This window comes from Pinus tabuliformis, chromosome 1_2 (assembly GCF_031772625.1).
Source record: "Pinus tabuliformis cultivar Carrire ecotype Pingquan chromosome 1_2, CPIR1, whole genome shotgun sequence".
In the NCBI taxonomy this organism is placed as follows: Eukaryota; Viridiplantae; Streptophyta; class Pinopsida; order Pinales; family Pinaceae; genus Pinus; species Pinus tabuliformis.
Window position 1 is genome coordinate 1,145,127,700 of NC_142298.1, and position 27,809 is coordinate 1,145,155,508.

General features: G+C 38.4%; 1 protein-coding gene across 1 annotated transcript in view; it reads left to right on the plus strand.

The window, feature by feature from the left end:
* NAF1 (nuclear assembly factor 1) overlaps positions 1–27,809 on the plus strand; it is a 108,584-nt gene that overhangs the window by 48,858 nt on the left and 31,917 nt on the right. The window contains exon 2 of the mRNA XM_089396665.1: positions 10,240–10,317. Coding sequence (XP_089252791.1) covers positions 10,240–10,317 — 78 coding nt within the window. The remainder of the gene's footprint in view (positions 1–10,239; positions 10,318–27,809) is intronic.

Genomic DNA, 27,809 nt, shown 5'->3' on the forward strand with positions numbered 1-27,809 from the left:
CCCACATTGACTCTTCAAACTTATTACTTCTTTTCTTAGAGGATGTGCCCCCACTGTTGTGGGGTGACTCAACTTGGCCTAGGTTAGTGTGGGAAAAATCCTCAACCCCATAAGGTGTGATCTTGGTGACAAACTAAGAGAAGGGGTTGTCACCTAATCCCAACTCTCTTCGTTAAAGCTTTCTCCTAGTTAAGCTAAGGGGGTGTTGAGAAATCTAGGACAGAGAGAGATGTGGTGATTTCTCTAGCAATGATAACTGCTTATGAAGACTTTTTACTTTCTTAATTAGGTTCTTATGTGATCTTCTTCATTAAACAACTATCAAACCATAAAGAACAATAAGACAAAGGACACAAGATATAGGCTATCAGCGAGGGCTAGAACCTCTCCAAGCTTGAGAGGAAAACCCACCGAATTCTTCTTCTTCTAGAACCTTCAATTGATGAATTCCAAGACCAAGACGCTTGACCTAATAGCCTCTCCAAGACCAAGTCAATTCTTACTTCAAGTCAAAGTCAATTGCTTCTTGAAGATGCTGCACTTTCTCCTTCTTCACTAGCCCTTGGCTCAACAACTTAAGTCTGAAATTCTTGGCCTCCTTCTCTGCAATTTTCGGCTACCTGTAGGTGACTACAATTTCCCATGTGTGACCGAATTAGGGCTACTTCAACCTTCCTTCTCCTTCGCTTGGCTAGGGCTAGCTTCTTTGTGACTTTGGCCTTCAATATAGCTTTCTTTCTTGCCTTGTTTCAACCCTCTTGAGATGACTGTAATTTGGACTTGCAGTAGGTAGGGAAACCCTAGTTTCCTCGCATGTGTGAACATAATTAGCCCAAAAGTTAAAACAGACATGCAATTACTTCGCTCTTTATTTGATCTTGAACTTCTTCTCTTCGTTTGGTTTTTGAGGTAGAGCATTCATCCATGTAAAGCATACCTCATTTTCTTCCTTTTAGTCATCTAGACTTCCTTCAACAACTTCCTTGATTGAAATAATTTCAGTCACCTTGACCTGCTTCACTCCTTATGACATCATACCATCATTCCATGAATCCCATACAAGGTGGGATTCTCAGTGAGACACTTGCTTCTTCCAATAGGCGAACCTTTCAATGAAGATTCCAATGGAGGATGTTGATCATCCTCATCCAACAAATGCTCCTCTTGAATAATGACTTTCTTCTTCCCGTAAGTACTACTTATGCTTCTAATGAGGCGTCCAAGAGCTACATCCTTCTATAGGTGACTGCGATAGATTTCTATCTGAACAATCTTTCATGCTTCTCTAAGATGATGTCATGAGTTCTTGCTTTGAATCGTATGCTTCTATGATGCCATGATGCTTCGTATCATGCTTCTAATGATTCCTATCATGATAGCTACATTTTACAATAGAAAAACTTGAGACAGAAACTTGAAAAGAACTAGGTGAGGAAGACTATCTCAATAATAATAGAGATATTTTACTTCCTCTTTCTTGGATTTCTTCTTTTCAACTTCCTCCACTTCTTCAGTGATATGGGCTTCTTCCCTTCCTCTTTTGTTGTTGTCCTTCTTGAGCTTTTGACAATCTCTCTTGTCATGCCCATATTCTTGACATCCATAGCATTGAACCTTTGTCATATTCTTCTTCCTTTTCTGAGGGCCAAATATCCCAAACTTTCCTTTCTTCTTTGCCACGACAACATATGCTTGAGTTTGCTCACTTGATTCTACATCAATTTTTTCCTTCAAGCTGGTTTCTTCAATTTTGCATAGTGACCATAGATCATTGAATGGAGTAGCGTCTTTCTTCCCATAGATGCTTGATGTGAAGTTGCGCCATTCTCTGGTAGTGCATTAAGCACTATGGTAGTCATTTCCTTGTTAGAAATTATTTCTCCCCACTCTTGTAGTTGGTCCCTTATTTTAGATACCCTCATAAAGTATGAGGCTATTCCTTCTTTTGATATCCTCATCTTGTAGATTTCTTGCCTTAACGAGATCACTTCTCTAACAATGCTTATGGAGAACAATTCTACAAGTTTGTCATATATTTCTTTTGATGTTTCTAATTTAGATTCGTAGGGAATGAGGGGATCCTTGATGGATTCTATGAGAATCCTTTGAGCCTTTACTTCCCCTTTCATATACCTTGCCAGTGCTTGAGCATCTTCCTTTGGAGGTTTAGTGATAGAGCCCTTAACATGATCCACAACTTCATTTTCTATGAGGATTGGATCAGTCCTCTTCTTCCATGCAAGAAAGTTTGTAGACCCAACCAACTTGTTGCTTTCTTTGCAAAAAGACTTTTTGATAGATTCAGATGTGGACATAAAAATACTTACTTGAGAGGATACTTCTTGATGTCACTATCTTCAATCTACTGCCTTCTCGGATTTGATGATGATATGGTTTTTAGAAGATCTTCTTGGAGAAGATTTCTTTCTTCAAAAGTGATTCTTGATTCCAAAGAGAGGGAGATCACCTTGAATCCTTTGATGATGCCAACAACTCCTTTCTTCTTGCTTCCCTTGGATGAGTAGACTTCAAGATGCTTTAATTTGTAGATATCTTCAGTTTGAGTAGAGGTAGGGTCTTTTGTGGTCTTCTTCCTTGTGATGTTGATTTGAGCGAGGATCCCAAGAATGCTTTAAGTGTGGACTTCTTCTTTGATTGATCTAGGGTTTTGACACCTCCTTCAAGTTGATGATGTAGTCCTTGTCTTCAAAATGTCTTGGAGATGCGAGGATCTTCTTGATTCTTTGATGCCCTTGATATTCTTCCTCGGTCCTTGAATGCTTCAGTGTCCTTTATTGAGCTACCCTTCCTTCACTTGTTACCTTAGCTCTGATACCATGTTGAGAAATCTAGGGTAGAGAGAGATGAGGTTATTTCTTTAACAATGATAACTGCTTGTGAAGACTTTTTACTTTCTCAATTAGTTTCTTCTTTGAATTGTTTAGTATTATGTGATCTTCTTCATCAAACAACTAGCAAACCATAAAGAACAATGAGACAAAGGACACAAGATATAGTCTATTAGCCAGGGCCAAAACCTCTGCAAGCTTGAGAGGAAAACCCACCAAATTTTTCTTCTTCTAGAATCTTCAATTAATGAATTCCAAGACCAAGACCCTTGACCTAATAACCTCTTCAAGACCAAGTCAATACTTATTTCAAGTCAAAGTCAATTCTTCTTGAAGATGCTGCACTTTCTCGTTCTTCACTAGCTCTTGGCTCAACAACTTAAGTATGAAATTCTTGGCCTCCTCCTCTGCAATTTTTGGCTACTTGTAGGTGACTACAATTTCCCACATGTGACCAGATTACGGCTACTTCAACCTTCCTTCTCCTTCGCTTGGCTAGGGCTGACTTCTTTGCGACTTTGGCCTTCAATATAACTTTCTTTCTTGCCTTGTTTCAACACTTTTGATATGATTGTTATTTGGACTTGCAGTAGGTAGGGAAACCCTAGTTTCCTTGCACATGTGTACAAAATTAGCCCAAAACAGACCCACAATTACTCCGCTCTTTCTTCGATCTTGAATTTCTTCTCTTCACTTGGATGTGAGGCTTCTTCTTTGCCCCTTTTATCGAATTCCTTGTAGTGAGATGATCTCCCTTAAATGAGGTCGAGTGCCCTATATATAGGCTTCCTCCCCATGTTTGTAGGCCGACTTGACTTGATCTTGGGCCGACATGTCATCTTGGGGGGTAGGCTTATTGCTTCATTTGAAGGCCGACTTGCTAGTAGTGCTTGGACTTGGTCTTGGAGGGTCTTTTGACTCTTACAATGACTCAAATAAATATGTAACATGCCCAAGAAGGGTTTCTCATACATGAGAAAGATCCAATTGACTTTATGACTTAATGACTAAGAGCTCACAGTGGGAGCTATATAAAAATAAAATGACTTGAGCATAACAAAAATAATTTTATTTTTTCTTCTTTACATCAATTTCATAAAATCTTGATTACATATGTCATTATGAAGACCAAACCTAGTTACATATTTCAACATCCAAAACAATGTTGCGAACATCTCGATAACATCCTGATTTTATCTCGAAATCATGATTTTTTGGCCTAGCCAATGTTTGCCGATTTTTACCGATATTTTGAATGGTATCTTGATTTTGTCGATGTTTGTCGGTTTTTACTGATATTTTCCCGATTTTTATGATTTTTTGGTTTCCCGGACACTCACCGATTTTATCTCGACGTCGATGTTTGCAACATTGTTCCAAAATGTGAACAAACATATAAGTATATGAACAATATTCAAAGCATAGACCAACGCTTCAAAGTAAATGACAAATGTTAGACCAATATGAGTATATAAATATCAGTTGCAACTATAAAGGAATTAGTACTTGGAAAAAATGCTCAAGTGACAAGATAATGACATCAATTACTCATGAGCTAAATGATCATCAAAGTAACAAATACATGAAATAGCTTGAAATAACATTGCACCAATGAAGACTATTCCAAGTACAAGAAAGCTAATAGTTGCAAAAGTAAAAGATTCACGATACTTGCATAATAAAATAAATGCTCCTTGAAACAAGGATATTTGCAAATAAGACTCAAATAAATCCAAGATAGCATATGTAGGAGAATTGCATCTGCAAGTAAAGTTGTGATGTAGATGTGCTCTTGGTTTATTTTATTAGTTGTATTCTAAAGCAAAATTTCAATTGAAATCCGGTCCCTAGACCCCACCCCTGCCTAGAAATCCGGATCTCACAGTGAGGAGTCAATATGTGTGGAGGGGTCCCTAGAGTCTAAACCAACTTAAGTTTGAGGTTAATTTTAGCAATAAAATGTGCCTATGTGAAAGTGACATGACAATTAAAATGCGCTAACAACTTCAAAGGAAAATTAGAACGGAACCAACTAAATGATACTTGACAACAAATTTAAATGGAGTTCTATGCTTCACAAAGTGTTTGAAGCCAATGAACCAAGTATGAAATTGCAATATTGCTTCCAAGTAAAGATGCTCCAATAATGTCAAGATTGATCAAAATAGCTTATGAAATACCTTTCCAAGTAAAGAAATGGAAATGAGAAAGTGAAACTAATCAAAGCTTGCGAAGTGAAGTAAGTACTTGCTTATAACTTGAATGCACATAAAGAAAATTGCTCATAAAAAATTGTTGCAAGTTGTAGCTTGAGCAAAAGTAAATTTGCATACAAGTGTTTTATCTTCAAAAGGAAATTAAAGTTGAACAATTGCAAGCACTTGAAAGTTGAAATAACAAACTAGATAAACTCACTTGCGAATGGAAAAGTAAATGTGATAGATATGTTAATCCCAAGAATTAATGTGAGCGTTGAGCAAGTTAGTACAAGTGAATGAAGTGTGAGATTTGAAACCATGCAAAGTCAATCCACCCAAGAGAAGCCTCCCTCTAAATAGGGAGATATGATACCATGGGAGAAATCTCGCAAGCTCCTACAAGAAAAACTAAATCTTTATTAGAGACTTTGTTACAATGATGAGCCTCTCAAAGACCTCAACTCAACCAAGGGAGAAACTCTACAGTGGTATTCAAGAAAAAACAAACTTCTTCTTGGAAATCTTAGCAAATGAGGAGCAAATGAGAAGCTTTTTGAAATATGAAAAATTAGGACTGATTTTTAGATACAAAAGTCAGCCTTCTATAAGAGTTAGGAAATAGTACAAAAATTAGAGTTTAGCCTCTATAGGCTCACGACCTTCTTGGAGAAATAGGCAACCTTTGAAAAGGTTTAAGGCCTTGAATGAATGCTTGCTCTAAAGATGGCAACCTCCTTGATTTTCAGCACCAAGTATGGGTCAAAGGTCTTGCAAACAAGAGTTATTAGTTTGGAACTCTCTTTTCCTCAAATCTGCCCCAAATGTGAGATAATTGGGGCTGCAAGACAAATCAGATTTTTGATCTTCAATTAGCACTTTTTAAGATGAAACTCTCCAATCCTCCTTTCAATCTACACAATGCAAGCAAGAGGACAAAATTAGCTTCATGGTTTCACTTAAAAAAATGATATTCAATGTAAATCCAAATGCATGCAATGTGAGAGAAATTCTCTTGTGCAAACAAGAAAGGCCAAGCCTTTGCAATAGCTCTAGAAGCCAAATAAATTATTTGAAGCACATAGATGAAGAAAGAATTTCAATTATGCTTTTGTGATCTAACAGATCCAAAGGACAAGAAACTCTCTCTTTGTAATCCGTAAGATGAGATTGTTGAGGCAAAATCGATTGGGTCCTTCAATCCTTGAGCTCAAGAGTGCGTTAGTCTATTGGAGAGCTCTCTCATGCCCAAGTAATCCTTCAACAAACATAAAAAAATATTTCTGCACACATGGAAATAGATGTTAGCCTTCATAAAGGATTTAGATAATACAATGGGTGAAAGAGCTAGAGATTCCTCCTAAAATCATTTAGTGCTTCTCACTCTTAGAGTATTTCTCTAATAAAAAATAAACACAAGATAACTTGCATATATTAATCCAAAATGAATGGCAAGATGATAGCTAACATAATCCAAATTGCATATAGAAAGTAAAACACATAAATCAAAACAACATCACCTCAAAGAGAGAAGGAGAACACCATCAATGTAATACCCCAAAGTCTTTATTATATGAAAGCAAGTACACAATCCAGCAGAGTCTCCTTAAGCCCAATAGCTCGTTCCAAAGATACAAAGTGAGAGCCCAAAGCTCACTTAAATAGAGAGATGGGAGCAAATCCCAATGGAGAATGGTGGAGATCTCAATGTAGAATGGTGGGAATCCCAATGTAACCTCATGCAAGTCGAATTCCCAAGTGGCAAGTCAAATTCTCCAAGGAGGCCCAAGCTATCCAAGAAGAGGAACTGTGGAAGATGAAGGAGCCCACATGTGGAGAGGACTAGAGTGGTAGGGAGACCACTTCTCCACTCCTCCATGAAATCGAATCATATCTTGAGTAAACTCTTGATAGCTCCTCTAAACTTGAGTTATCTCCACAAAAAGTGTGTTTTTGTCTCTAGAATTTGTGGTCCCTTCTTTGAGAAAATCGACTTCCTTGATTTGTGGCCTAGGTGGAGTCCACATCACCTTCCAACTTGACTTTGACCTTTTGATGAATTTCCATCTCTTTTCCACATCATTTTGACATTTGTGGATATTTATTTTTCTCCATTTATTTAATTGTTGACTCAATTTATTACCACATTTTCCCATAGACTTAGGAAAAGTGGGTTTTGAGGGTCCATAACTTATTTTTAACCCCTCAAAGTATGCCTTAGTAGAAAGTTGAGGGTTAGAGGTGTAATTTTTGCACACATACCCCATACAACTTCTCTAGACATCACTTGTTACATTTTACAACCAGAATTTATTAAAATTTCCTTCCAGCGGGAAATTTAAAAAAATTAAAAAAATGGCCCCTAGACCTAATCAAATTCTGTGAAACTTTATGAGTGATCTAGTATGGTAATATACAATGACTCTAGACATTAGGACTCACGCAAGACCTTGCCATCAAGCCGCACTCTAGCTTTGGGGTATTAGCTTGGAAGAAAAAAATCAATTAATTATTAAATTATAAAAAGTACCAATGATTAACCAAGTAAAAAAAAAACTTCCCAGAGTAAACACACTTGATGACAATGTCCCAAGTTACTTAGGCCTGTTACATGACTCAATTTATCATACTAGCATCACTTTACAACATCCCCGTAGGGCTTGCGAAATCTGAGTACAATATAGAAGATAAAAGAGGAAGAAGATAGAGTTTAAAACTTTGATGATATAAGAACTCTGATGGTACACGAAGTCTGTGACATATCTTTCCCTATCTTCAAGTGATCTTCAATGGTCAACAGGCAACACTATAATTCTTGTATCCACATGTGTGAGTTCTGACTAAGAAACAACCTTTTTCTTGTTTGATTTGCTGTCTCTTTGTTTCTATTGTTGTGGTGCTATGTGTGGATCGTGCGACGACTTGGCTGTCCGACAACCACTTGCTCTAACTTTTGCTCACGATAGTGGGTGTTTTCAGCGGGCTCTATATCCCCTCAACACTCTCCATTTTGTGGATGGGTGTGACTGTCCACTGGGCTATTGAGCCACTTTCGCTGGCGACTAACCCTTTCCCTTTTTTTTTTTTAATTTATTTTTTTGAATTTAGCCCCTAGTCGTACTGTACAACCCCTTTTTATTTTGGTCGTTGCTATACATTGTACGATTTTAGCTCAATATCAACTCCTGCAATAAAAAAAATCTGCCTCGTATGATCATGGTTGAACTTGGCCTCAACGATCCCTATACAAACCTAGCTTCATGGGTGATTCAAAGAACGATTTTTAGAGTTTCCTGCTCTAATGCCATGTTAATTTTCTTGCGAACCTAGTAGATTATATATCTAGATTCTACTGAATAAATGCACAACTAAATTAGTTAAAGCAAAATTACACAACCAATCTCAATCACAATGACACAAACATATTCAGTTCAATCAATAATTCTTCAGTAAATTTGAACTTACTTGGGCTCCCACCTTGGGACAATGACCCAACTGAGAAAATTATAGATACAATATGCCTTGGAACCTAAGTCACATGGTTTGGGTTCGACAATGATTAGGTTTGGTTCGAGTTATAATTTTTTGATGAGGTTCACCATTAGGTTCGTCCATATACATTTTCTATATATATACATATATTAAATTTAAAATGAGATATAGGATAAAATAGTAAGAAATCAACATCAATAAACATAAAAAATGCTATCATGGACATGGAAACTGCAAGGATAGATTAGAAGCTTGAGTTGTGACCTGAGGCTATGCGTTTTGATCTATGGACTTGGTCAATGGCTATGAGGTTCGCCAAACCTCAAAATTTTTTAAGGTTCACCAAAATTCGAACCTCAAGGTTGAAGTTTGACGAACATTGTGACATAGCTTGGAACTGATTGAGTAGATCATGCCCTAGATCTCCTTGGCCGATCTGGATCTCTGCTTTTTTGCATTTCCTTGGACCCAATACACTAGAGTATCACTCTCCTCACTTGAGAAAATCTCTCTCTCAAACACTAGTGTTGTTGTATGGTGTGTCTTCTCCTCTCCTTAGCCTTGCTTTGATAATTTGACATTTCACCAAAATTTGAACCTCAAGGTTGAAGTTTGACAAACATTGTGACATAGCTTGGAATTGATTGAGTAGATCATGCCCTAGATCTCCTTGGCCGATCTGGATCTCTGCTTTTTTGCATTTCCTTGGACCCAATACACTAGAGTATCACTCTCCTCACTTGAGAAAATCTCTCTCTCAAACACTAGTGTTGTTGTATGGTGTGTCTTCTCCTCTCCTTAGCCTTGCTTTGATAATTTGACATTTCACCAAAATTCGAACCTCAAGGTTGAAGTTTGACAAACATTGTGACATAGCTTGGAATTGATTGAGTAGATCATGCCCTAGATCTCCTTGGCCGATCTGGATCTCTGCTTTTTTGCATTTCCTTGGACCCAATACACTAGAGTATCACTCTCCTCACTTGAGAAAATCTCTCTCTCAAACACTAGTGTTGTTGTATGGTGTGTCTTCTCCTCTCCTTAGCCTTGCTTTGATAATTTGACATTGGGTGAAATCCCTAACCCTAATCTCGAAAGCTATTGACGACCGAGATTAGATCTTCCCTCATTTGAGATCAACAGCTGAGATTAAAACATAATCATGAAATTTCTTTAGCTCAATCAACTAACATAATAATTATGTGCTTTTCCTAAGTTTAAACTTAGGCTAAGTTACATTAGCAACTTGCTCGCACTTGAGCGAGTGTTCTAAGGAGATCTTTGGGCAACTTCTTGCATGCCTAGACACTTGGCCTGTGCAGAAGTACTTGCTCAAGCTTCAAACATCAACAAAAAGCAATCATACCACCATGTCTTCTTGCTTTTTTCCAGCATACTGTTAAAATTCAGGTCATTAAAGCTATACTTACAGTCCTGGTTTATCAGAATTTTGTTGTATCCTTTTGACAGGTCTATCTCTCCATCTAAATGAATGATGATAGACATTCTACGTCCACCCATGGAACCATCTGATAACGTGTGCCTTTAAGTTAATTTTACGAGTATTTATATTTTGCTTTTAGCCCTGCTTTTTCATTATTGGACAAGTCATTAGAGTTACTCTGAAATTAAGAAATCTGCATGTTCCCTTCATCACATCATTTGATCATATTCTTCTGTGCTGATGCAAGTGTTGGTTGCAGGTCCTGCCTCCTGTTCCTCCTGTAAATGTGGCACTGCAGCGTCATCACCAAATACAACCTGTTGGTGTGATTACTTCTGTAAGTAGAAATGCTATTTTAGCATTTGGTACTAAACATGTTGTTAAGTGAGGTTACATTCTTATTTTACTTTTTGCACTATGGATTTGAATGATTATTGTGAATGATTTGTTACTGTAGACTATTTTTTCTCCTTTTCTTCTCGTGTGTGTGTGTTTGTGTACATTGTTATGAAAGAGACAGGAGAGTAAGGTCTTGTGCGTGTGTTTACATGCACAGATACAGTAATATTATATTGTTTTCTGCTACTCAATTTTCACACTCATTGAGCACCATCTTCTTCTTCACTTAGATTACTATAGATGCAATTATATACCTTTAAGACTAATATAGAATTCAGTCATGAACACTGAAAAAGATAAAGGAGGGTCATGTTCAAAATCAATTTTACAGTAGTTTAGAGGGTATGCTTGCTGCTGTTAGTGAGGAAGTTCGGAAAGAAGATTTATAGAAGTAGGTGAAAGATCGTACAAGCTGTTTGAATTGATGGTCTGTGGTCTTACTATATATTGGCCTGCTGCTACACGATGTGATCCCACATATAACAGAACTCAAATATACTTGTGCTATGGAAAATCAAGAGATGATTTTGTTGGAGTATATTGCACATATTATAAGATTACTCAAATTTGTCTTCTTTTGTTTTTCTCCTCAGACTGCGAACACTGTGAACTCAGATTTATTTTCTTTTTTCCTTCCTTGGGCTTGTGAACAATGTAGACTAAATTATTTTCTTGTGCCATCCAAGCTTGTGGTGGTCCTTGTATAATGAAAATCGTAAAAAGCCAGAGGCTGGAGATGCATGTGGGATATCAAAAGCAACTTCAGTGAAAGAGTACATGTTTATTAGACATGATAGAAACTGGAAACAGAGGTTGGCTAAGTGGGAAATTATTACATGCTATTTGTTGTTTTAGGACCCAGGTTCTTTTTTGGATATATCAAGTACCAACCAGTTGTTTTTTATGAAGTCTGTAGCACATGGTATTTGTTTTCTAAAATACAAAGTGTCGAGGTGAAAATTTCTGCTTTCCTTTTAACTGGAAAAAACTTTATTTTATTTACAGAAGTATTATGTTAGTGAAGCTTGACATCCTTTAGAAGGTTAACTGCCAAATTGAACATACATGTAAACTGTTTTAGATCTCTATTTTCCTCTTATTACGAACTGTCCTATTTAATTGTAATAACAAACAATCAAAAAACAGCATGGGGGTTGAGCCTCTTTCCTTGTCTGGCAGTGCTATTTCGCTTTTATTACAAACTGTCATCCTATTTTATTTTCTAACAGACAGTAAAAAAGTGGGTGGAGGGGTGAACCTTCTCCTTGTCTGGCAGCACCATGGTGTCTTCGAATGACTAAATGGTTTAAAAATTAGGATGTGATAAAGTTACAAAATAACAAAAATGTCTGCACAGATTTTGCAGCACCAAAGGCCAACTTTTTCCAAGCCTCAAACTTGTGCCTTCCATGCTGATGGGGAACTTGTGTTCAACCATTTGGATGGGAAATCCTCTTCACAAGAAGAGTGATGCTCTTCTTCATGACATTATTCTCCTCCCTTGTAAGCTTAATAGCTTACATAGTGCCAATACAATGCTGGGAATCCTCTTCACAAGAAGAGTGAAGCTCTTCTTCAGAACATTATGCTCCTCCCTTGTGAGCTTAATAGCTTACATAGTGTCAATACAATGCTTCTCCATCCATTGGGCTTTGACCCTATTATGCTCATCATCCATCTCTTCACAATGTCTTTTTGCAACCTAGAAATTTTGAAGGGGGATCCTCTTTACATGAAGAACAAAACTCTTCTTCATGACATTGTACTCCTCCCTTGTTACTTTAATAGCTTGCATAGTGCCAATCGAATGAGTCTTCTTCCATTGTTCTTTGAATCTATTATGCTCACCATCCAATCTCTTCACAATGCCTTCTTGCACCCTAGGTATTAAATTGGCCTGGCATTTTGAATCTACCAATTGTCAGAGCTCAATCATAGTCTTGACCAAGGGCCTAAAGGTGACAACAATAGTACCACACACTAGATTGAATCTTGTTACTCTCCCATTTGTGATCTCTATTGTATAGTTTGTCTTTTGTTGAAACAAATGTATTTTTCCTAGATGTTGTTGAACCAAGGCCCTTTATGTTGATTGCTCGATGCTATTGTCTATTCTATCATAGGTTGCTTCCCTAGCCCTCTTAATTACAGTCATTTGATTCTCCCCTTTGCATGCACTCTACTGAAAAGTGTAGTGAAAGAAGGTCTTCTCTAGCTCGTGCCTTAGCTAGAAAAACTAAGTTTGTCTTTCCTTTGACCATGGACGAGTTCGTGGAGATGGTGAATTCATGCATAGTGTTGGAGGACTAGTTATGTGGACCTTCTTCAGTTTGACTACAGATCGAGTGGCAGTTATAAATTTAGAATAGGACGAGTGGAGCTTCAGTCCTTGATTGAAGGAAACACGAGTTGTAACTCCAAGTTATGATTGGAGAGAGAAGAACCAATTTGACTCAGTTAACTTGTTAACCACGAGTTCTAAATTTGTGACTTGCCAATTTTAGCATGGATTGAATCAATAAAAGGAGGATGAAGGCACATGTATTCATCATTGTTTTGTGCACAAGGTTGTGAGACAAAGCAAGCCTCACGAGTTAGTGAGAGAGAGAGCTCTTTGCTTGTGGTGTGTGTAGCCTTGAGGAGCAAGAACACACCAATGTTTTAAAACTTCGACTCCGACTCCGACTCGGCCTAGGGTCGACTTCGACTCCAACTCGGTATCGACTTGGCCGGTTCAATTTCAATGACTCGGCCATTGTAAAAAATACATTAAATATTTATTTTTTATAAAAACACATAATTTTAAAGATTTTCATTCATGTTTCCAAACACACAACATTAGAATATAGATAGAAGACAACATATGATCAAAGTAGGCTCATGAATATATCCATTATATCAAAATGGCACCCAGTGCACTGTCCAATACATACATGATGATGATATAGAGATCAAAACAAAAACACATAACCAAGGAGGCTAGAAATGGCCTCTACAACAAAAGTCTGTGACCAATACTACTGGCTACTGCTAGAGCTGCCAACATCATTTGGCTTAGTGTTACTTGGGAGCGGGGAGCGGGAGTGACATTTTCAGAAGCTCCTGGTTTGGGAGCGAATCCCGGAGGAGTTCGACAACCAATGTCACTAACATCAAGGTACATAGAGGGATTGGTGCTCTTGATTAAATACGAGTTCCATACCCTAATACATGACAAAATTCAATGGAAACATTGCAATCCCCCAATCCTGAAATCCTGAAAAACTGATAAGTTTGCTGGATTTTGAATGAAATCTAAAATTCTACTTTCTCCATATGAAATCCAATGAGGCCGAAACCACTCTCAAACATCCCGAGTCATTTCATGGTAATGTTAAAAATTTAAGTAAAAGGATGAAAATGAAGATCAAGGAGAATGTAAAAGGATAATGAAGATTAAGGAGAATGTCACTTTTACTTTAAGAATTTAACATTACCATGAATAGCATATCAATACTAGGTATCAGAATCAGAGAGGGAAACCCATGAGTCAGACAGGGAAGCCTAGGGAGTCCTCAAAAATGAAATTTCAAAAAAAAATGCTGCTGAAGTGATTTGACCGGCCGCTGTTACCTAGCCGGCCGAGCCGGCTGAGTTGTTACTGAGCCGGCCGAGTCGTTAGCCAACTCGGCTGGCTCGGTAACAACCTGGCCGGCCGGTTCGGTTCAAAGGCTGAGTCGACCCGGTTGGGCTATGACTCGGACCAACTTGGCCGAATCGGAGTCGAAACGGCCGGTTTTTAAAACAGTGGAACACACTAGTTTGCTTGAGCAGATTTGCGCACAGATTTAGGACCTGTGTCCTATATAATAGGATACCTTGTGTCCATAGAAATAGGGCCTTGCTGTGCTACCAAATAGGAGTTTTTTTGTGCACAGATTTAGGCCCTAGTGTGTAAGGTTGAGGAGCTGAAATTAAGTGTTTTGCAGGGAGTTTAAGCTAGTACAACAGAGAACAAGTTTGTTCTCAGATTGCCTTGTAAGAGATTTCAGTGCTCAAGTTTATCAATAAAATACTACAACAAAGAAGAGGGTTTTCCCAGTTGGGTTTCCCAAGAAAAACAAGTGCATTAATTGTGTGACTGTGTCTTTATCTCTGTGTTTATTTTTCCGCTTATCAGTTAAGAAATTTTGTATCTTTGTGAAAGAAAGTTTGCAGTTGCATTAAATTTCAGTTATTTACTAAGTAGTTGCAAAATATCGTGGAAATTTAACACTCTTCTTCCCATTTGACATCCTTTTCCACTCCTTAAACTTCGATCGTAATGTGTCCCTATTTTTGTGGTAGACCACAAAACTGAACTAAGGCAGAAGGGCTGAGTTTCTAAGGGCAGGAGAAAGAGTTTTATTGGGTTTCTCTATGGCAGGTTTTCAGTGAATATGAGGTGGTATCTGTGGGTGTCTTTTGTGTATCTCTCTGTGGCATCATCTCTAGATATGGCCGAGTTTTGTTTCAGGTTAGAAGATCAGTAGCAGGGGTCTGTTAACTTGTAAAGAGCAGGGTTGTGAGGAGAGGGCTGCGTCTACAAGGACATCTTTGCGTGAACAATCAAGAGTTAAGGGAACTGTTTTATAATTGCGGAGAATTTCCTTGTGATCATTTTCTTGTGGTTAGGGACGGATTGCTGTTCTATACATAAGTTGCAGGGTTTTGCTATGATAGCCCTATTTTTTGGTGGCAGTTTAGTGAAGCCCTAAGATGGTAGGGCTTGTGATTATCTTATGGCAAAGTTGCATTGCAACAGGAGTTAGGAACAAGGCTGACAGTGAAGTAGGTCTGTGGACAGACCAACTGTGAACAATAAAATGTTTGGGAAGAGGATTTGGAGCCCTGATTCTGAGCAGTGAGTCTATGTTTTAGAGTACAATGACAGTGACAGTAACAGTTAATGAGAGAAAGGTGTAGTGTTGAGTACAAGCTGCTAGGTGGGCAAACCTCTTTTTGATCAGATACAGAGAGCTGTTATGTAGCAGATCACGTTTAAGAAGCCAAGACACGAAGCCAAGTCCAAGAACTAAGCCAAGTTAAAGAGCAGAAAGTTGATTTGAACAGGATAGGTGGGTTGTGATCAGGTTTGAAGGTGCAAACCTGAGGATTGCATGGTTGGGTGACCACCCACTAAAGAATTTGACGGGGACCAGAAGTTATTGTTGACAAATCCAAGGAACAACTTGAAGATGTAGGTTGGTGCCTGCAGTTCGCTGAGTTGGTGCTCAGCTAGGGGATTGTTGTCTCCTGTAGGTTGGTGCTTATGAAATTTGCAAGTTTGGTGCTTACAGAGGATTGGTGTTCTTACTGGTGGATGCTTGTAACATTGTAACAAATTGAAGTTGATAGCAAAGCTTTCAAGTGGTTTTCTCCTAGTTTGGGTTTCCACTGTAAAATATTTGTGTTCATGTGTATTATTTGTGATTGAAATGGTTGATCATGTATATAATAGTTGTGAAAGGTTGAAAATTGTTAAATTCACATAAATACTGATTCACCCAGTATTTTCAACATGTGTAGCTAAAATCATGAAAGACATTTCAACTATATCACCAAGGAAATTTAAAATGGGTGGCCTTTATTATATGTTTAATGTGGAGGGCAGGAAAGTTGTTGATTTTGCATTAGCAAGAAATTTTCTTGCACGTGTTATTCCTTTCAATGTAGTCTCAACTTATTTTGATCAAGTGATTTGGTCCATTAATGATGGACCAACAAGGTACAAGGCACTTGTTTATGAAAAGCTTTGAATTGGGTTTGTTGACAAGGAGAAAACAGGTATTGAGAAAGGCGATGGCATCATGGAGTCTAGATGGATGGTTGGATGGATTGTTGGAGTCTATGTCACAAGGTTCACTGAACTTCAACCTTGAGGTTTGAAATTTGGCGAACCTAAAAAAAATTGATGAGGTTTGACAAACTTCATCGATATTCATGGCCATTGACCCAAGTTCATAGATCAAAACTCATAGCCTCATGTCACAACAAAAACTTGTAATCTATACTTGTAATTTGCAAGTAGCCCATGATAACATTTCTTATGTTTATTGGTGTTCATTTCTTACTATTTTATGCTATATTTCATTTTCAAGTTTATATATATATATATATATATAGACAAACCTAATGCCAAACCTCATCAAAACATTTGAACTTGAATTGAACCTAATCATCGCCGAACCTGAACTTGAACTAAACCACATAACTTAGGTTGGCGTCATCCATTGATAAACATCATTGTCTCTTCCATATCGAATTCATATTTTCCTTCCATCAATTGTTTTGGTCAATAAGGGAGCACTTTGTTTTTAAATGAACAATTATGTGGGCCATCCATTGCCCTTGGATTTGTCACTGATGCAACCCATGTGTATTTTTTTCGTACACCATGCATAGTGCATTATTTGAACAAGGCATTAGAAGACATTGGAAATTGGATTTGGGTGGTAAGTTTAGAGGGTCATAAAACTCAGACCTTCATATGAAACTATCATCATTAATAATCCATTTACCATGGGCATGCCAAAATGGAGCTTTCTAAAACAAACTAATACTTATGTCACGTGATAGAGGACATGGAAATACGAGTAATCGACGCGTGACGCGATGAACCCCTAGAACATGACATAGAGGACACTTTATATATTATATATAAAAAAATATAATATATATTACAAAACATAATAGATTAGCGAATTACACATAAAATATAAAATATATAACACATTTACATGATGATGATACAAATTCAATCATCCAACTAATGCATATAACCAAAATAGCTTTGTGTGCAATCCACCTAAACGAAAAGTACATTAACAAAGAGGTCCTAAATGGCTTGTAGAGTCCAAAAAAAGTCATGCTACAACAATCACTTAATACTACATATCATTAAAGTCATTAGCTATATTGGGATCCTCATGATCAATATCACCCTCTAAACATAAAATAAGATAGAAAAAGCTTAACATACCAAATAGAAATTCTGTTCCAGTGATGGGTACATTTTTACTAGGGTCATGACAGAGCAGTTCAACAATCAATGCCAACGACATCAAGGTACATAGAGGGCTTGGTCCTCTTAATTAAATGCTAACTCCATACCCTCATACATGACAAAATCCAATGGAAATGTTGCAATTACCCCAATCTTGAAATCTTGAAAAATGTTAAGTTTGCTGGATTTTGAGTCAGATCTAAAATATTACTTTCTCCATATGAAATCCAATGAGGGTGGAACCATTCTCAAACATCCTAAGTCAATTAATGGTAATGTTAAGTTTCCTGGACTTTGAGTGGGATCGAAAATTCTACTTTCTCCATATGAAATTCAATGATGCTTTTAATTTAAGAATTTAACATAACTATTTATTGCATAACATTAGTGGGGCCTAGACAAATCCAATTTCGAACCCTTGGAATCCCTTTTAACCTACGCTGCATGAAATGCTAAAACATTTCGGAGTTTCGTGCAATGGGTACATTTAGAAATGTCACCTCCCAAAAATGGAAACATCAGTTGAAACGTCAGCTGAAACGTCATATATATATATATATATAAATAAATAAGTGTATAACACATGATCTTTGCAAGAAAAAAGGGAATAAGACCCATAGATGACAATTTAGAAAGAAAAACAAGTATATATTAACTCTCGTAGATGATTAAATTAAATACATAAAATCATGAGAACTCCTCAAACCAAGGATTCTAGTTTGGATGAGAGATTCTCTCCAACTAGCTCTCCTAAATTAGTGTGTAAGTTGAGAAATTGTCTCAACCAAGTGAGTCTAAGATAGACGCTGTTGTCGCACAAATTGTCTAAGCAGCACGACAACGCTCAAACCGGGCTGTCACCCTGATCCCCGATCCCTCCGTTTAAGCCGTCTCCCTGAAGTAGGCTAAGGGTGGTAGACACTATGGGAAAAAGGAAGATCAACTGGGAACTAGTTGGGTTGGGAGACACAGCAGGGGGAAACAAGCACTTGATCAATTTTAGAATTTGATTAGATCTTTAAATGCTTAAGACTAGTGCCTTATGGAGTTAATTAACTGCTGCTGCTTATGAAGTAATTTAATGATTGCCTGAAAAATATTTACAAGATTTCCAACATGTAACGCGCATTATATAATCCAGGCAACAATTAATTTCACCAAATGAAAGATATTCAATAGATAACGCGATGTTCTAGCAGATAAATTTCAAAAGATCAAATACTTTAAGCAACCACGAAATTTAAATGCTACCCAGTTTCGAATAGTTAATCTCTAGATAAACATTTAAGTGCTTTTAACTATAGAGAATGACAAATATTAACCCCACAACAAAAAGAACACAACGCTAAAATGAATTGTCAATTTATAATTAGTCTTTTTCAAAATTTAAAATTTTTATATATTTTTATAAAATTTAAAATCTAAAAATAAAACAAGACTAAAATCCTAATAAAACTAAAATCTAATCTAAACTTAAATCTAAATTAAATATAACCTAAAGACTAACCCTTTTTAACTTTTTTATTTTTAAATTCTAAAATTAAAAATCAGAATAGAAGAACTAAAATCTAAATAAAGGGACCCTTTTTTATTAAAAAACTTTTATGAATTATTTATATATATATATATTTTATATGAGATTTTTTGATTTATTAAAAAATAAAACAAAACTAAACTTGAAACTAACAGCTAATCTAAAAAAAAATGAAAATCGATTTTTTTTTTTTTAATTTTAATTTTAATTTTTTTTTATTTTCAAACTTTTTATATAACCAAACCAAATAAAAAGAGGGACCTACATTAATCCTTAACTCAAACTAAACTAAATGAAAATTAAAATGCCTGACCCTAAAACTCATCCACGACATAATAAAAATCGTTGTTGTTTTACTCTGTGTATGCAGGTCATGGCAAAGACGCGAGAGAACTTTGACGGCAAGAGGGATAGCAGTGCGCTGGTTCGATGGTGATAGCTGCGTGAGGAGCTGTGAAAGCGTAATGGAGCAACCAACGTGCAGGTGATGCGTGGAGCTGGAAGTTAGGAGTTGCGTGATGCAACTTGGAGAAAAGGGAAAACGCGGGTTCTGGAGCAACGGAAGTAAGAGCGACTCAACGGAGGGGATAGCGTAGAGAAGGGCGTGAAAGAAACACGCAGATGTTCGCTGCGGATAAGGTGAAGGAGGGTAGATGCAAGCAGAGAGCTGCGTGAAGATGGCTGGAGTTTGCAGGTTTGATGGACGAGCAGCAAGGGAAAACGAAGGTGAGGAAGATGGAGCAACGAGCAGCAATACAACTAAGGATGCGTGAATGGCTGCGCGTTGAGCGTGAGGACTAGACAGTGAAAGGGAAAGGCAGCAATGTGATGTGAGGAATGCTGAGATCACGCAGAGAGGAGAGCTAAGAGATAGTGAAGACTGCGTGGAAGTGGAAAAGAAATTTTGAATGCAGGTGAGAGAAGAAGTATGGGTGCGGTTTGAAGGAAATATGATAGCAACAAAACCCTTAATGAATTTTGAAAATAATTCTGCTGGACTGTAAACAAAATGGAAAATCGCTGCCAAATAAAACCCTGGAATTTCCAGATTAAAATGTTATATTCTGCTTCAGGATTTATTAGTAAACCCCAACAAATTTCTCTAGATTTGCACAAGATCAGAAACCCTGGACTGCAAAATGATGCACCTGCAAAAGTTAGTTTTGAGCCCAGATCTTACCCTCCAGGGCCTAGATCTGGCTTCAAACAAAAATTTCTTCGCAGACCTGTAACCTGCAATGGCAAAACAGAATACCTAGGAACAAAATGTGCAAGAAACAAAACTAAAAAAACTCTAAAACCTGTTAAAGAATTACATTATTCATAGTTTAAAGGCTCTAAATAGGTAGATTTGTCAATATGCGACAAAACTATTTTTAAAATATTAAATTTAAGATGAGGTACTTCAGAAAACCCTTCGTGCATTCACCAGAAAATTTCAAATGATAAGCCCGGGACCAAAACTGGCTGGGCTCTTCAGAAAATGCAATTCAGGAGTTGGCTGGTTCAGCCGAGAACTTCCCCGAACGCCCGGTAATCTCAAAAAAAGGATTTCCTGCACAACTTAAATCAAACATTAACAAAGAGGGAGAAAAGTTAAAACAATACTAAAATCCGGATGTAATGGAGATACCTGCCATCATATCCCGAAATTTAACTATCATTCAAACCCTAGCGACTAAACAAGATACCTGTGTTTAAAATCACTCTTCATCAAGCTATCATCAATGGTTGAAAATAATTTTATGTAGAAAATATAAAACACCTTACAACATTTCCAGAAGAGGAACACCAACGAGATTTCAACCCCGAAGTCTTTCTTTATTGCACATGAAAAATGATTACAAGAGAGCTTTCTTTAGCACACGACTATAAGATCGAATGATCTCAAATGACCCGTGACACCCTAGTTAAATGAAAAATTCCCAACAGCTAGTTCGAGTGATCCATGTCAAAGTGATCTCGACTGTCGATGAGGATCAAAATCTCTTTTAATCTCATTCGTCGAAATTTTAAATATTTTAAAAAATTAAAATCTTGTATTTATTTCCTTGAAACTTTGACTTATTATTATTTTATTTTATTTTTTAATTAATTAATTAATTTTTTAATTTAATTTAAATTTTTTAATTTTTTTTATTATTATTATTATTTTTTTTTAATTTTATTATTTTTTATTATATTATTTTTTTATTGGACCCTCGAACTTAGCCTTTGGAAAAATCACCTAAGAGCTAGGACTATTGAGGGGATAAAACACTTTCTAACCCTCAAGACACTTTACATCATGACCTTTACAATTTTACATCTCAAGGGGGAAAACCCATTTGACATAGACCCTCATAGACCACCCAACTCTGCGACACAAATAGAAGCTAGCGAATCAAGCGATTTGTAATAACCTAACCAAATAATTAGGATTATTTCCAAATTACTTTTACATAGACTTGAAGCACACTAGGATTCCCCTAAGATTCTAATGACAAAATCCATTCCGGCTTTGGGGTTAGGTTGAAGGAAAACTCTGCCGACCATGGGTCGGTGAGACAAAAAACCTTTCAGAACGTAGATCATCACTAGAAGATTAGGTTTACCTAGGCAAATACATACATGACACAGATCTGCTAAGATTATTTACAATTTACACATGTAGACTGTGTTTACAACATAACACGATCGAGCTGATGATGACAGTCGAATGGCACGGACATGTCGATCAAGCGCTATCGCTTTTGCGAAAAGGGGGTGTACTGCTATGGGTAGTTGACACGTAGTGGTCAACATCTGGCTCTACTTGGGGACATGTTGCTGCACTGTAGGAATGTGAGAATCCAGAATCTGCATCCACGCAACACACAACAAAACATAAGTAGCATCCATCCAAAAATCATCATATAACATTAAGCACAGGAAAGATATAAGCTCTTCATTTATTAACTATCTAGTAACATGAAAAGTAAATCTAATCCTAAAACAGAAATCAAAATGCTGAAAAAAACAAGGAGTAGAGTTAGAAACACAGAGGATGCCCCATGGCATCAAATGTGTTCAATATAGTGTATACTGAGCATTTGCCTGCTTTCAGGCAAATTTGTCGGCTGCTTCTCGGATGTGCCATGTCCAATTCTGCATACGGTAGGACTTTTTCCTATCCGAAAATCAAGTTGCTCGCGGCCATCTGATGCATCAAATCTTCTTCTCGTTCTCTTTCTTTTGCGTTTTTTCTTTGTGGCAGGCTGTATCCCTGATGACATGAAAATTTCTGCTTTAAAGCTCTCAGATGAAGTATGTAAGATATGTGTGACATGTCTTTCGTCATTCTGCATCTGCCCTGTCAAGAATGATGGATCAATCTCACAAGTGCCCTGAGTTATAACTTGATCTTCTATGACTGGTGGATTAACCGTGTGAGCATCAACCTGATTATTAATTTCCCTTTTATCCAGGTCACCTTCAATTATCCACTTCTCAATGGAACAAAGGACCTCATAATAAGATGGAGCTTGTTGCAGCAAATAATGAGGCTTCTGATCTATTGACGTTCCCTAGTTTATTTCATCCTCTGATCGCTGTTGAAATTTCTGAACCTGTATTTTAATGGCATCCATCTGACTAGAGTGTTCAAACTTCATAGCATTGATTCCCCTGGCATGGTCTTCTTCCATGGTCAGTAACTTATTCTGAAGACATATTTGACTAGCTTCCATATCTTTTATTACTTTGTCATTATCTGCTTTTATGGTCATCAAGCAATGCTGCATAGAGTTTATCTCTTTCTTATGATTTTCTTGCATGGTAGCCAACTGATTATTATGATCGAATGTCATGATAGTCATTTCTTCATCCATAGTTAATAACTTGTTTTGCATAGAATTAATTTCCCTATCATGATTAGCTTTCATGGTCTCAATTTCCTTAGCATGCTTACTTTGCATGTCGGTTACATGATCAGATTGTTTAATTTTCATGTTTCCATCTCCTTATCACGTTTTTCCAGGTGGGTGCATAAAGTTCTCATATCATTGGAGTAATTAGTTTGATTGATCTCCATATTTTTTACCAGCCGCATTAGTTCTTCTATAATTTGCTTCTGATTTTCCCTTTCATTGTCGACACTGATTTTACAATTTGTCCCTGCTTTTCCACTATCATGGATTTGATCTGCAATGGTACAAGTGGATGGCACATTCTGATATGAAGAATTGTCTTGAAATCTTTCATCGACAACTGGACCTTTCATAAGATTACTTTCATTCTGTTGCACAATTTTAGGGGCACAAGGCGAGCTATCTTGATAACCATATCTATCTTTAAAAGCATTGACAATGTCTTGTAAAGAAGTGAAAGAATCTTCAGGACAATTATTAAACCAATTCAAAGCATCATCCTCTAAAGAAAGGACAAATAGACGCATTTTGACATCTTCATGATCATACTGAGGAGATCTACAATATATGATCATTATACAAGTAAACCTGCCTAAATGCTTTCTAACAACGACTGAATCACCACTTGAGAACAAAGGTAATTTAGAAATGGCCACTTCCGAAACATCATGGAGAACATCAGTAAAATGACACGGGGTAAACGAATAGTCCATGACAAATAGTGAGGGGCCAAATGGATGATAGAAAGAGGTCTCTGCTCAAGAAAATCAAGAGATGAAAGAAGTGGAGTCGCCACTTGAACATGAATCTAACTCTAGGATCCAAAAAGCAACAAACAAGTAGATATGAGGGAGGCTTCTTATCTGGGAAAAAATAAATGAAAGAAATGGATGTAAAATTTTCTCTTTTCCCACCCCGGTTTTCAGTTTCACCTTATTTCTCCCATGTAGTTAAATGCCCATTCCCATAGCCATACATTTAACAGACTGAAAAAATAAATATTGCTGAAAACACAAATTCTGGAAATTTTTCTGAGTGCTGGAAATTGCAGAAATAAAAAATCAGCAATTAAAAACAGCCATTAAAACACATTTAAACTCAGTGATTTTTGGTCAACTTGACCCTGGAAAAACCCCCTACAACTCTTGGGGAAAACCAGTTTGAGAGCTCTTCTTTATTTCTGGAAAATGCCTTTTTACAGAGAAAATTTTCAGCAAATAAATTTCAGCAAAAACAGAAATTTCCAGCAAGCCAAACTTATCTGTTTTCAGCCCAAACGACAATCTGAAAAATGCTGTAAGAGCTGTACGGACCGTACGGATGTACGGACTGTGTACGGTACGTACGGATGTACGGTACAGTACGGACTGTACGGACGGCCGTACGGACTTGTACGGACAGCCCTCGGAAAAAGTGCAGAAAATCGCCTCCTCGATATTCGTGCTGAAAATTAATTTTTCCACTATTTTGCTCACAAAAATTGCCTTTTTCTGCTTGTTCTTTATGCTGTTCGGATTTGCTGAAGTGCTGCCTTGGTGTGTGTGCCAAACTGCTGCCTCTTTCTCCTCCTTGTCCAGAAATCTCCCTTGCTCTCTTGCTCTCCTTCTCCCAATCTGCTCATGAAAGAATAAATGATCTTTTCTTCCTTTTCCTCCCTTAACCCAACCCTAAATGACTTTTGGGTGATCCCTAAATCCAATGGCTGAAATAGATTTAGATCAATGGCTGAGATTAAATGCTCATTTAAATCTCACTTTCTATTTTTTAATTCACCCCACTTTAATAAAGACCCACTTAGTCATTTATTTCCAAAGTCACTTTTCCTTTCTAATTTTTCATTGACTTTATAAAGTCACTTTAAAATTAGACTTAGTAACTTTATCACTTAAAGTCACTTTCAAATTAGATTTAACTTTATAAAAATTATAAAGTTACTTTAGGAGAAAAATTAAATTCTTTTGGACACTTTTCCCTAGGCCAAAGATCAAAGCCTTAGGGAACCACCTGTCCTCCGGTACCAAATTTCAACACTCCCTCTTACCGAGGAAGGTGTTCCTCACCACACCCATCTTGTCTCTGAAGTAGACATGCTTGCCTCGTGGTAAGGCTTTGGTAAGAATATCTGCAACCTGCTCATCAGTGGAAATATACTCAAGCTTCACAGCTCCCTTCTGAACATAGTCTCTGATGAAATGATATCTGATCCCGATATGCTTTGACCTGTCATGAAATACTGGATTCTCCGTGAGTTTAATGCAACTCTGATTATCACAGTAAATCACTGAAGGTCTCAAAGGCTGACCAAATAAGCCAAACAACATCTTGCGAAGCCAGATAGCCTCACAACTAGCTAGACTGGCTGCCATATACTCTGCTTCCGCTGAACTCAGTGCTACTGACTGCTGCTTCCGGCTGAACCATGACACTACTGCTGAACCCAACCCAAAACAACACCCTGAAGTGCTCTTCCTATCAAAAGCACAACCTGCCCAATCAGAATCAGTGTATCCTGCCAATCTCACTCCATCTCCCTGCCTGTAGTCCAGACCATAATCCACTGTCCCCTGCAAGTACCGCAAAATGTGTTTTGCAGCCACCCAGTGAACCTTCCTAGGCTCACACATAAACTGACTCATCGTGTTGACTGCAAAACAGATATCTGGTCTGGTGTTGACCAAATACATCAAGGAACCAATCAGCTGCCTGTACAATGTGGGATCCACCAACTCGGAATCCGAAGCATGAAGCTTCTTCCAGTTGGTGATCATCGGTGTCGACATGGGTCTACAATCCTCCATGTGGAATCTGCTAAGGATGTCCACAATATACTTCCCCTGCCCCAGGAAGAAATGCCCCTCCTCCTGCCACACCTCTAAACCCAAAAAGTAATGCATCAAGCCGATGTCCTTCATCTCAAACTCCGCCGCAAGATCTCTCTTGCAGTGCTCTATGAGTCTCTCTGCACCTGTAATGATCAAGTCATCCACATACAGCACCAGAATGAGGGGCTCCTCACCAATCACAATAAAGTAAAGGTTCGGATCTGCCTCACTCTTTGTGAAACCCATCCCCTGCAAGTATGCATCTATCCTGGAGTACCAAGCTCTGGGAGCTTGCTTCAGGCCATAAAGGGCCTTCTTCAATCTGCACACATGGGACTCCTTCCCATGCACCTCAAAGCCCTGTGGCTGCTCAATGTACACCTCCTCCTGTATGAAGCCATTGAGAAATGCGGTCTTCACATCCATCTGGTGGATCTTCCAACCCATCTCTGCTGCTATTGATATAATGGAGCGGATCGAAGTATATCGAGCCACGGGAGCGAAGGTCTCCTCATAATCAACTCCCTCTACCTGGGAGAACCCTCTAGCCACAAACCTTGCTTTGAATTTCTCAATGCTGCCATCTGCAGCATGCTTTACCTTGTAAAGCCATCTGGAAGTAACCACGGATTTGCCCTCAGGCCTCGGCACCACCTCCCAAACATCATTCTTCATGATAGAAGAATACTCCTCCTGCATGGCCTCTCTCCAGACCTGCTGGCTAGCTGCCTCCTCATAGCTAGAAGGCTCAGAGTCAAGGATGCTGGTAACCATCGCCATATAGCTACAAAATCTCTCAGGTGGTCTACTCTCTCTGACCGGCCTCTTCGGCTCAGCAACAGATGTGGCATCTCTCAAGGTGTCATGAAGCCACTTGGGCTTCCTCTTCCCTGAGCATGCTTCTCCCATAGGAGAATGAAACTCCTCCTCCTCATCCCCATCAGTAGCCTGAACTCCTGACTGTCTGTCTGCTGTCCTCCTGCCTGCACCTGAACCTGTAGAAGCTGAGGTACCGTGTGAACTGTCCATCAGTGGACTCCCTAGTGAACTGCTCTGTGAACTGCTCTGCATGCTGCCCGGAGCACCACCCCTCCGGCTCGGCGAGCCACTGCTCACTGATGGACCTGACATCCTCATAGATGTACCTCCGGATCCTCCTGATCCCTGCCCACTGGATCCCTGCGACTGACTCAACTGCTGCTGAGGGTCTGGCTGATCCAGATACTCTAACTCCCGTGACCTCCTAAAGGCCCTGTCCTCCTCGAACTTCACATCCCGTCTGACAACAACTTTCCTCTGTGCAGGAATGTAAATCCGAAAGGCCTTTGAGGTCTCACTGTAGCCCACAAAGATACCCTTCTCTGCGGTGGGCTCTAGTTTGGTCCTCTCCTCCTTGGGTATATAGGAGTATGTAATGCATCCAAAGATATGAAGATGACCAAGATCAGGCTTCTTCCCAGAGAAAGCCTCCTCCGGAGTCATGTGCCCCAAGGCACGATGCGGACTCCTGTTCTGCAAGTAAACAGCTGTGTTGCAGGCCTCTGCCCACAAGAACAATGGCAACCCCTGATCATGTAACATGGCTTTGGCAGCCCCTATGATGGATCTGTTCTTCCTCTCCGCAACCCCGTTCTGCTGGGGGTTGTAAGGAACAGTGAACTCCCTCCTAATGCCTGCCTCCGCACAATAGTCAACAAACTCTCCAAGGGTGTACTCTCCTCCATTGTCCGACCTCAGGGACTTGATCTTTCGACCTGTCTGAGTCTCCACAAGAGCTCTGAACTCCTGAAACCGCTTGAAGACCTCACTCTTGGTCTTCAAGAAATAAATCCAGGTCCTCCTGGAGTGATCATCAATGAATAAGACATAGTACTCATATCCACTCAAGGAAACATGAGACATCCGACCGCTCACATCGGAATGAATCAAATCAAGTATCCCCGTCGCTCTGCTGGGAAAAGGGGATTTGGCAAACTTGCCCATCGCACAACCTCTGCAAGTATCGAAGTGATCAGTACTGAAATCTGGCACACCTGTGGTGATCTCTCGCAATGTCCTCAAGGCTCCATGATACATGTGTCCCATCCTGCGGTGCCAAATCTCACACAGCTCAGAACTGCTAGCTCTGCTGTCGGTACTACAGCTCAATGCCAAAGGGGGCTG